This window comes from Lissotriton vulgaris, chromosome 2_1 (assembly GCF_964263255.1).
Source record: "Lissotriton vulgaris chromosome 2_1, aLisVul1.2, whole genome shotgun sequence".
Classification (NCBI taxonomy): domain Eukaryota; kingdom Metazoa; phylum Chordata; class Amphibia; order Caudata; family Salamandridae; genus Lissotriton; species Lissotriton vulgaris.
Genome location: NC_141687.1, coordinates 764,884,764 through 764,897,167, shown reverse-complemented (window position 1 = coordinate 764,897,167; position 12,404 = coordinate 764,884,764). Strand labels below are relative to the sequence as shown.

Here is a 12,404-nt window from a genome sequence, read left to right as displayed (position 1 = left end):
GCCATGACTGTCAAGCCAAATAGCTGTGTGGATTGATAGGTAAGGGGGTTAAAAAGGAAAGGAATTTTAGTAAAAGGCTTTAACAGAAGTAGATATGCACATGGTTGATACTGAAATTCGCATATTTTCATATAAGTGCATTGATTTATCTTCTGCAGGTGTTCACAGCATTGAAATCTGGCAGGCATTCAAGCATGAGTGCATATTTATCGGTTAAATAAATGTGTAAATATACTAATTCTGCTTCATTTTCCCACAAAAGCCAACATAAATATGGATAAATGCAGATAAAATTAGCAAAAAAGAAATATGGATAAATACAGACTGCAATGTCAAAAAATAAATACCATAAAACTGGGAGCCCTATTTATAATTTACATTTTTAGAAACGTATATTTATCCTAGTACTGAAGATTGTTTTCATTATTAAAATGTGCTATGTTATGTGTTCACATACTTAATGAAGAGCTTTGCACGTAGATGCATGAATGTTATATGTAAGTTGAGGGCAAGGGATACGTATTTCTTTGATGTTTATTTTTTTTTTTACTCTTTATTTATTGGGTTTCCAAACAACGCATAGCTATTTCGCACAGGTTAAGCATAGACAGACATTCATTGTATTGCATCAACCAGCAATTAATACAAGTAATTGAATCACAAATATAAAGATCGTGCTCATCGTGACTTCCTGTCGGGCTTCTTCGGTGGTGGCCGCTCATTTTCTGTACAATGCATGCATTACGTGTACAATTCTAGGGCATACAATTAGGGAGGATTCAATACACACACAAATATTATTAATCCATACTTTGCAGGGAATTCCTCTACTCTCCTGTAGCCACTCAACTGTACTTGGCCTACATGATGCTCTGCCAGTTGTCCTCCACAGTGGTAAGGTATTACAAACAGTTATCATGACCAGGTGTCTAAATCACTGTTCCCATGTTAGTGTCTTCAGTGGAGTTTGAAATCCGGGCAGCCAGGTAAGCCCTCAGGGGCTCCCAAATCTCTCTGGGGCGGAAAATTGCCGGTAGCAGCTCAGCATATGAACATTATTTTTCCTGACAATAGGTAAGATAAGAGATCCAATCCTTAAATGTGGGTGCTCTGCCCCTTCCCCATCTACAAGTGATACATTGTTTAGCCATTTATAAGGCAATTGAAACATCAGTGGGGTCTCGCCACTAGTGCAGGACCTCATAGACCTGTCTCCAGTAGTCATACACCCCCAGACATTCCCAGGACAAATGCAGAAAGTCCGCTCCAGCGGCTCTGCATCTGTCACACCTGTCTGAGAACTAGATGTAGGTAATTGCAAATTACCGATTCTAAAATACAGAATTTTACCGATTCAGTATTTTAGAATCGGTAATTGCAATGTAGATAAAAATTCGGTAAAAAATACCGAATCGGTAACATTCGGTATTTACCGAATCGGTATTTACCGATTCAGTATTTGCCATTGATTCCTATGGGCCTGGGGGTCCATATACGGTAAAATTCCGAAAAAGTCAAGGGTGGCAGGGTGTCACTTTGACACCCTGTTGCACCCCTGATTAGTGCTTGTGTGCCATGTGGCATTCATACATGCCCACATGGCACAGGTGTAAATGCACATTTATGCATTTACATAGGAATTCCTTATTTACCACCAACTAATATTTGGTGGTAAATAACAAATCCTTAAAGCCCTGTAGCACTCTACCTACATTACAAAATACAGATTCTGTAATTTTACCGAATCTGTAAAATTACCGATTCTGTAAAATTACCGAATCTGTATTTTTTAATGCCCTACATCTCAGTATCCAAATACCGGTCGGTGACGGACAAAAATCAGTATTTTCAGCCGTTACCGACCGGTATTTCAATACCTACATCTGGCCCTGAGTCTTTTAGTTTATATTTATACATTTTGACCAGGGTACATTAACCTCATAGATGCTATTAAACATCTCTCCCCAGTGCTGCGCTGTCCATTGGAACTAGTGCTGAATGGACGTCCAATGGTCGTGCGCAGCACTGGGGAGGTAGTGCTGCCGTCGGCCAATGCACCGAGGCAGCACTTAAGGGGTTAAAGTCGGTTTATGAATTTTAAGTGGATAATGCGAAGTCTACTGCCAGCCGAAATTTGCTTTGTCTGCAGGCAACAGTACTCCCGCTGTTCATCTGTGATTTCTAATCCCAGTTCCTTATTCCAGTGTGTGCGAGAGGTGTAAGGGGTATTGTCTCGCTGTACTTGGATAGTATGGTAGAGTCTAAAGACTACATGTCACAGTGAATCAGCTTGCAGTATCAAGTGCAGTGGAGCTAGCGTAGGGATTTCCTGAGTGAAATCTTGGGAAAGGTGTCGGACCCCTTGTCTAAGCCTCAAATAAAGGAAGATGTCCACGGGGGATGGTTGCGTATCGAGAAATATTTGCTCTGGTATTTTAAACTCCCCATTGTAATAGAGGTCCCCCCAGGTTATAATGTTAAGCAATGAGAGTGAGTTACGGAATCCCCTCTCTTGAAATAATGGTAGAAGTGGATGATACACCAGTGGAAGAAGGGGTGAATAAAGCACCGTTCTCCCAAGCATCGCAATACTCCGATGCCAGGCTGCTACCACACCTGTGAGTGTTGTGGGTGTTGTGTCTCTGGGTTGTGGTACGGAATATATCATACCCTCGAGAGGAACAGGGTCAGCCAGCCAATGTTCTGCTGCTACTTGCGGCATATATGCCGGGGGTGGAACCAATAATAAACATAGTGTGCCTGTGCGCAAGTGTGGTACAACTCAAAATCTAGGATGTCGAAACCCCCGCTGCATACGGCCTGACCAGTACATTCCATTGTAGGCTTGGCTGTTTGCCCCCTACATCAGTCTGATCATCTGCTGCGGCTGCGGTTGTGAGAGGGAAGATTTCCGATTCACCCCAATTAATCTGTGTCCCGGACAGTTTACCAAATGTAATGAATTCTCGCAGGAGTGGGTTTAGATTAGATTGGGGGTCTCTAACATACAGGGTGATGTCATCAGCATAAAGGGATATCAATATTTGATGCAGATTGCACCTTAGTGCCTTGTCTTGATGTTGTTGACGGAGCTTAGCAGCTATGGGCTCAATCACCAGCGCGAAGAGGAGGGGTAGAGGGGGCATCCCTGTCTGGTACCTCTTGTGAGACAGAAAGCCGTGGATACGTGGCTATTAATCATTACCCGAGCAGATGGGAGATTGTATAACAAGCTGATCCATTATAAAAATGAGGGAGGAAAGCCCATTCTTTGTAGAACTCCTGCTAAATAATCCCATTCTAGCAAATCGAACGCCTTGGTGGCATCTAAAAAGACCGCCGCCACAGCCAAGTCAGGAGACACATTATGTAGTATGGTAAAGAGTGTGCACAGGTTGCATGTGGTCGCACATACCAGGATGAATCCTGACTGGCCGGGGAGGACCAATTTTTCCATGAGCAAACTCAATCGATTATTTTGGCATCATAATTAATAAGGGACAGGGGTCTGTATGAGTCACAAGAGGCTATTGGTTTGCCAGGTTTAAGCAATGAGATGTTGAGTGCTTCTCTCATAGAAGGGGGGAGTTTACTGTGTTCTAGGGCACCCTCATATACCTCCTGGAGAATAGGAGCAATTAGGTCAATGTACGCCTTGTAAAATTCAATGGGGAGCACATCCAGCACAGGTGACTTCCCGGATCGCATTTGCATATTAGCTTCCCTGATTTCACCTAGTTCAAACGGTGCACTCAAAAATTCCCTCTATTTCCCAACCAACCCAATGACACATCAGAAAGGTAAGTGTCTAGATCTGGAGTGTCTTTTCTCCCTGAAGTGTACAAGTCTGAATAATGGGTTTGAAATATGTTCTTTGATGTTTATTGGTGGAGTTTATTGGAGGATGCCTTATTCCAGGACTGGAAAAATATATGCGAATCGGGACAGAGAGTTTATTGCTGTGCCTTGAATTATTGAACTGCTGTGATTGTGTGTGAAATAAACATTAAACACAATGATTACATGTTTTTCTTATTATGTAGTACATTGGATATTTTTATCTAACTTTTTTTTTATCTCGCCTAACATTTTCTCAAAAACAATGCTTTGTATTGGTTGGAATTGTTGTGGGAGAAAGAAAAGCTTGGCCCCATTGATCAAAGGACTTATGGCTCGTGGCTGCCATTCCAATGACATATAATGCCCATTAAAACCAATAGAAGAAAAATTCTTGTGGACTGGAACTAGAATAGTGAAATTAACAAATAAAGGAAGAAAAAAACAGCCTGCTAGCACACGAGGCGTTAGTAAGGAATATATATATAGTGTGTAGTCTAATGGATCACTTCCATGGGCTCATTCACTAGCAGCCAACATTGCGTATAGACTTGTGAATTAAACAAGTGGAGTCAGGAAGATCTTGCTTAAAAGGAAAGGCAAATGGCCTGAAGTTGCAGAGACAGACATCTTCTCTCCCCCCCTAACGCCCCAACAGGTAGGCATCTGAATTCCTGGTGTAAACGGACAGTTGGCAGCACTGGCCGGGGGTCTAAAACAGTATTGGCAAAAATGTTAAAACCAGCCCGCATTGCACCGTTTAATGAGCATATTGGGTAAGCCTCACAATTTCCATTAGATTTGCTAGGGAAGGTGACCCTGCAAAGTAAATGTTTAAATAAATTGTACAAGTGGTGCTCAATTCTTCAGATATTTTGGTGCAGTGTTTTCAGGACTGGGTCGTAATGACCCATACATCCCTAAAAGCTGCGCCAAGTCAGAATGCCCAAATGACCACTCCAGCAATGGCAGGGGGGGGGGGAGCCGAGAGATACAGAATCAAGAGGTGCAGGTGAACATCCAAGGCAATACACTTGCACCCTGAATTTGGCTGACGTACCACCCGATTAGGTGCAACTAACTGATTGCTAATGAACAACAAATGAATAAGATCTGAAACTCACCTGAGAATGTCAAATTATTCAGTATGTTCTTACAAACAGTATAATGAAAATAATTAGGAAAGCTGTTCAAGAGAAAATAATAATAACGGTGATACATACCCTTAATCATGCTTGCAATAGGCACCCATTTTCTTATGAGTGGGTCATAAAACTCGGCCTCGTTTGCTGGAGCACCTTTTCTGTAACCTCCAAGAGCATAGACACATCCACATAATGTAACTGAGCAATGGTAATACCTTGCATTGAGCATGGGAAGTCCTTCGGTCCATTCATCGGCCTCTGTGTTATAAATCCACATGGTGTTCAAGGCTTCTATATTGTCTGTCCGATAACCCCCTGTGACATAAATATTTGGTCCTAGGCTAGTGGCACTATAGCTTTCCCTTGTGTGATCTGGCATATCCCTCCCCTGGACCCAGGTGTTGGTCAGAGGGTCCCATACGTGGACCTCCGACAGTGGATGCCAGTAGTAGCCTCCAATAACGTACATGTTGGCTGTGGATCTTTTGCATACCTCTTTTGTTTGTGGTCTCAAAGCACAGTATATCAAGGCCCGGATCTTGTTCTCACTGAGGAGGTAGACTTTCCGTAGTTCCAAAGAAGCCCTCAAATAGTTTTCATCTAAATCGACTTTGACGCATCTGAGCAGATCATGAATGTATTCAATTCTCTTCCCCACATCGTGGGCAATCCACTTGATGACTGCTTCCAACAGCGTCTCTTCTTTCCAAACATTGAGGTTTTCTCCAGACAGCATGTATTTAAGTTTTCTACTGTTTATTTCCAGAAACTCGTCCTGTCTCCAGACCTCTTCAAATCTTGAAAAGATTATTCTTCGAGATTCCTTCTCCAGATCCGAACAGACATGAAATTCGGCAAATGAGTGCATTCCAATACAGTTGTCCACGTCGAGATGTCGTACCAGAAACTGCTCGCAAGCATCCTTTACCGAAACAAACTGTAGAAGATCAGCAGCTTGAAGAAGACTTTGGACATTTCTTTCAGTTATTCGTATCTGTGTCGTGTACGTGTAATTTATAAGGGCCTCAAGTATATTGTGGTCAATCCCAGACAGTTTGATTTGATTTTTGGATTTTTCCTTCATGTCAGCTGTAAACATCACCTTGAAGTAAGTGCTGCATGCAGCCAAGGCCGCTTTGTGGCAGTGAAAGATTCGCCCTGATGAACATTGCAAAGTGATATCAGTAAACAATCCATCAATATAAAATTTTCGAAAGGCCTCAAGAAAATCCGCTGGGTGAGAAGGATTGTTGAAGACGTACACATAGTCCTCCTGCCCTTTCAGCGACATTGCTGTAAAGAAAGGTACACAAATCATGGTTAATTCCACAGTGGATATGGGAAATGTGTTCAGTGCCTGTTAAAGAATTAAATATAGCCAGATTGGAGTCCCAGAGTGACATGGGCATTTTTTTCACCTCAAAAGAACCCCCTCACATACTGCCATAATTTCAGTCGTTATATGAGTTGTGATCATTTATTGATAGCAAGCACGCCAATCCATGCCAAAGGGGATTTGGGGAGAACCCCTCATGACACTTTTTTTTTCTTAAATAACTTGAATTTTACAGCACTCATAACAAATTCAATATGTAGCCGTCTTCACCGTCCCTAGGAAAATTAATTCTGTGGAGGTGCAACATTCATGTGCCCAACAGAAGACTGTGCCTTTAGATCCAACCGAAGTACAGCAAATAACGTTTATGTGATATATTGTGAAACACAAAAGAAATCTCAATTTACATAATATGCAAGAAGAACACCATCAGTTTTACAGTGTGCAGAGAGATATAAAGGCCATCGCTGTTCCTTTGCCAGTGAGCCGGCCACCAGTATTCCTGCTCCAGAAAATAAAATACAATTGAAATGAACGTCCTATTGCATCCCTCCTATCCTGTCTAAACCCTTGGTCCATCTTCTCGCCAGAAGTGGTTAAAGGTGCACATTTCTCAGCAGCCGTTCCTTCTTTGCAGCCAGTCTTATGTCTCCTGCAGAATGGAATCAAGGCATCATACTGAGTCATTGGTAGGGCCTATGCTAATCCACTGGGCGTATTGAGAAAGGGATAATGCTGAATCACAGATCCGTTACAGATGAGGCAAAGACCCTGATGGGCATTATACAGAAATTGATGCTAATGAATAATACTGAATCTCACATAATACTAACTCTCTGATAAGTCAAATGATTCAGAGCCATTGATGGTACTGAGTGGCTGATGACAGTGGGTCACAGATGGGCACTACGTCGATCCTATGATTATACAGAACTACATTTGCCCTCCATGCTCCTCTAGACAAGGACCAGCCATGTGCAAATCAGACTTGGCCCTGCTCCAATAGAAACACTTCAGACCAAACTACCAGGCCATGTTCCACATAGAGAGGGACACAAGCAACACCAAAACAATTGTAAGCTATCAGGGCCTCATCACTAAGGTGCAGCTTGAATGCAACAGCACCGTGAGCAAAGGACCCACGACTGAGCATACCCGTTATACTTAGGGTGACTCGCTTAGAAAAACAAAAAAGTGATCGGTGGAATATTTGAAACTATTTCAGTCGCAGGTAATTACTAGGGGCCATATTCCAGTCTATCATGTTTTGCCATTATGACAGTCTAGATAAAGACAAGTCATTTTAAAATGAGAGTTTGAGCTCTTCGAATAAGAACAGTCCAGCCCGGACTACCACGTCAGGTCATCTCCAGATGAGACAACAAGCATCCCATGACTAGTTTTGGCCTGTTTGGGCCTAGTTAGTGAGATGGAGCTCCAGTTCAATGGCACAGAGAGCACAGGACTCAAGCCTGGGCATACCCTTTGCCCCTAGAAAAGTCAAACATTTTAAAAACAAAAATTACATTAAGCAATTGATGACACTACGTCACTGATAACACTGAACAAGGTATGATACTGAGCTGCTGTTGATAATTGGCCCTTGTGATATTGAGAGACTGACAGTAATCAGCCACTGAAAACAGTGAACCATTAACAATACAAATTAACTAACAATGCTAAGCAGTTGATCATACCAAGCTGCTGATTATAAAGAGCCGTTAACGATGAGTATACTAAGCCACTAGCAATACTGAGCAACTGATACAACTAGGGCATTGTTGATACAGAGCCACTATTAATGTTAAATATAATTTAGCACTGAGCTACTAATAATACTCAGCCACTAAGTGCTGAACGCGAATTGCACTAAGCGCTGGTGATAGTGAGTTTTTTGAGTTTTTTTTATTTCCTTTTTAGTTTATTTATCTTACATAGTTTGCACACTATGAATGTCAACTACTGACAACTTGAATACTAACAGTTTAACAATTGCATTGTACTTAACATAGATTGGCTCTGTTTCCAAGGATGCGAACTCTGAACAATAGAAACAATAATTGGGAGATTTGCATTATGCACATCTCTATCTATTGTAGTCCAAACGTTTAGGGTTACTAGCATGTACAATTTTCTTAGAAAGGGCATGTGGTGGGATAACCAATAATACAAGTTTCCTATGCCTCTCTATTGTGTTCTGCCAATTAGAAAAAAGGACGAATGCAGCATGTATTATTCAGGGCACAAGTCCTAAAAAAACAAGTGTGGGAATGCTGAGGGCACAACAGGAAGTGACATCACGAAAGGTGGCTTGCACCATCAGACTCATTGCCTCCCTCGCTCACCCCTTAGATGACATTGCATCAGAGAAGCCAGCGGGTGAGCAGTGTTCTGAAAGAGCTCCGATCTCGCCCAGAGAGGCCAAAGAGGGAATGTGTGGCTCCATTTGCTCCAGTTATCGAGCTCCTGGTAAAATAAGTGGGGGGGACGCCATCCACCCGCGTGGTACCCCGACTCGAGCCCTGGTATTATTACATTACGACAAATTGGGGGGCAAGTCTCTAGTTCTAGTTTACATTACATTTCTATACCGATCTGTAAGCACTTTTCAGGAATCCAATTCTTGACAATGTAATTTGTGTTAGTCTGCTGCCAATCTCCATCTATCTCTATGGTGGTTAGTCATATGACATCCTCTCATTTAACTTTAGCATACATTTGTCCCAGGTTTGCATGCCATTCCAAACACCGCACATTTTCCTTCTTGTTTCTAGTATGGTATTTTCAGTTTCCACCCTTTCAACAGATACTTGACCCAGCAAGTAAAACTGGAAGTCTTTTGTGATTTTCCTGTTCATTAGAATGTAATGTTTGGTCTACAGCATGGCTAGATCAATAAATGTATCTCCGGAGGGGATGGATGAATATTCACCAAACCACAAAAAAACAGAATGATAGATTTTAAATTTGATGAACTTTTGGCCAGCAATTTCTGAATTTTTCATAGCTAAAATCCGCATTTGAAAATCCAATGTTAACTTTAAAAGTGACACATTTTGGTGTCCGCCATACAACTTTAGAACTGTCAGGCCGATCTTTACTTTCATTTTTAACTCTGTTACCCTATGACTGATTTGCATTTCAGGTAACTATAACTTGCGCCCTCACCAAGCCCTGCTGAGTCCCCAAATATTACATCACTAAGGACATCTTCTATAACATCATTGATAATATCACTGCAACATTAGCTGTAAAATTATTGATAAGTAAGCTGTGCATGGCAGGGGCGCAAGTTATAGTTACCTTAGGGCACAAGTTAGTTACTTGAGATAATGCGAACTATCATTGCTTAATTTGTATGGTTTTATGTGTATAAAATGTAAACTAACTTTAATGTCCCAGTAACCTTTGTTTTTTTAGTGTATATAGGATATAGGATGCCCGAAACTCGTCAGATTAAGTGACTCTACTAAAATAAATATCTTTGCCGAAGAAATACTTTTGGATTTGCGTGGTCTCTACTATCGCGGCGGCGGTGTGGTGGGAGACTACTGTGGACGTATATATATATATATATATGTGTGCGTGTATATATATATAAAGAACACGATTCCTGCAATGAAGAACCGGAGGGACACAGCGGGGTTTCAGGAAAGGATTTTATTTCAGCAATGTGTGGCATGACGCGTTTCGACAACCAATGTCTTTATCAAATGCCGGTAACACACTTCTATCTGCCAATCCGTTTTGAAATTGAACCAGTCGTCTTACCATTGGAGGCAATCCAGGTGGGCCGGGTTAATTTGAGGAATTGCGCTGTAGCTGCATTGGCAAACTACAACTCCCAACAGTCATCATTCTTGGAAAGTCAGGTAAGTTGCTCCCCCTGGCACCACGTGTCTCATCTTGAGTGCTGGATGGTTTGAGACGCATGAAAAACGAAATGACTGTGCTATATATATATATATATTCATATGGTTCCAGCAATTTGCCACACAAACTTGCCCTACTCCTTACGTGACGGGTGCCACGTTAAAAAACTCCCATCTTTTGTCCTTGATACAGGTGACTTATTAAATAAACTAGAGGGAGTTGCATGGCAACCTGGATACTTACTAATCTCCTTAGATGTATCCTCCCTGTACACTAGCATCCATCACAGGGATGGACTGAAAGCTGTTCAACACTTTCTGAATATGAGACCTACTTGTTTTTATGAACATAACAAAATGGTACTGTCAAAGATTAACATTTGCTTGGAAAACAATTTCTTTCTATTTTCTAACCAGGTGAGGGGTGTGGCTAGGGGGGCCTGTTTCTCCCCCAGTTATGCCTGTCTCCATATGGGGTACTGGGAGGAACAGATCCTCATACCCAGCTATCCGGAAATCATGTTTGCCAATGTTGTCAGATGGATGAGATATATTGATGATCTTTTGATTATTTGGAACAGCTCTGAAAGTGAAGCCTTACAATTCATAGGTGAGTTGAAAACCAATAATCTGAAACTGGGCTTCACAAGTCAAATCAGTGAGAGATCAATATGTTTTCTTGATGTTGAGATCTTTATCCATCATGAAATATTGGGAACTAGGTTGTACAGGACGCCTACTGCCGGCAATGCTGTGCTACATGCATCAAGTCACCACCCTGCACATCTAATAAGAAGCATTCCTTATGGAGAAATTCTCCGTATTAGAAGAATTTGCAGTACAGATCAGGACTGTAGAGAGGCACAGAATGAATGCAGGGCCAGATTTTTTAGGCAAGGTTATCAACCTGAACTTTTGGATAAGGCTATATGTAAAGCCAAGGAATCAGGTAGGCCACAGCTATTGGTAGGCAACAAAAACTTAATTCATAAAGAACAAACTGAGACCAGGCTGATCTTCACCTATAGCTGCCAACATCAAACCATTCGCAAAATTGTGAAAAGGAATTGGGCGCTTATTGCAAGTGATCCCATATTGGGTAGTCAACGAACACGTTCTCCCAGTATCACATACAAAAAGGCGAGATCAATGAGTAGTTGCTTGGTATCAGCCAGTCCATAAGTCAGGCCTACCAGCTCCTGGCTCAATAGCAGCAAGGGGTTTATCAAATGCTCAGTTTGTAAAGCCTGCAGAAATGGGGTGAGCAAACCAGAATACAAAACTCCTTTTAATGATAAACCTGTCTGTATCCAAAGTAAATTGACATGCAAGACAGAGTACGCGGTGTATATGCTGGAGTGTCCTTGTGGCCTGCGCTATGTGGGAAGCACTAAGCTGCAGGTGCACAAGCGGATACTCCAGCACATACGTGCCATTACCAACGGCGACTCCGCGTACCCAGTCGCGAGGCACTTTGAGGAAGTACACAATAAGAACCCTGCAGACCTAAAATACTTTGTGATACAGTCCCTCCGTTGAGGAGAGGTGGTGACCGTGAGGCGCTACTGCGCAAGCTAGAGACTAGACATATCATACTTCTTGATTGTAAAGCACCAAATGGATTAATCGCCATTGAGGATTGTTTTACCTATCTGTAATTAGTTTTTTATCAAGAAACTGTACACATCTCCTGCTGCCTTTTCCTTTAGACCTAGGTGTTTTTTTTGTAACAAGTCTGAACACCACCCGGGAGTGGTCTAGTGGCTAGGATTCGGCGTTTTCACCGCTGCGGCCCGGGTTCGATTCCCGGTCAGGGAACCTGTCTTAAGCTGTTGTTGGCAAAATAAAGACCTGCTACGCTACCCGAGTGGAGTGCTTGGACTTCTTTTGAAAACAGAGGAAGTAATTTGCAGCTTTGATTGTTGTTGTGGGGCATCACCACAGAGAGCACTCGCCTACGAGTGCACCAGCTTGTTGGTGCAAGTGGAGCTGAAAAAATATATATATCGTTCCAGCAATTTGCCACACAAACTTGCTTAACTCCTTACGTTACGGGTGCTTCCCTCGTGCAAGTGGAATGCACATATGAAATGAGTCAACAAGGGGTCCAGGCGTCCAGGAACACACACAGAGAACTCTCTGGTTTGACAATCCTTTATTTCACTCAGTATGACGTGTGTCGTCTGTCGACTTTTTCAAATGCTTTTCAGTGAG

The 12,404-nt window shown here is 42.1% G+C and overlaps 1 protein-coding gene across 3 annotated transcripts in view; it reads right to left on the bottom strand.

Annotated features, from left to right (window-relative positions):
- The window catches only part of KLHL23 (kelch like family member 23), a 176,190-nt gene that overhangs the window by 153,564 nt on the left and 10,222 nt on the right, over positions 1-12,404 (bottom strand). For all 3 annotated transcript variants that reach the window (XM_086956085.1, XM_086956084.1, XM_086956083.1), the window contains exon 2: positions 5,061-6,275. In XM_086956085.1, the coding sequence (XP_086812211.1) occupies positions 5,061-6,273 (1,213 nt within the window). In that variant the 5' untranslated portion in view covers positions 6,274-6,275. The remainder of the gene's footprint in view (positions 1-5,060; positions 6,276-12,404) is intronic.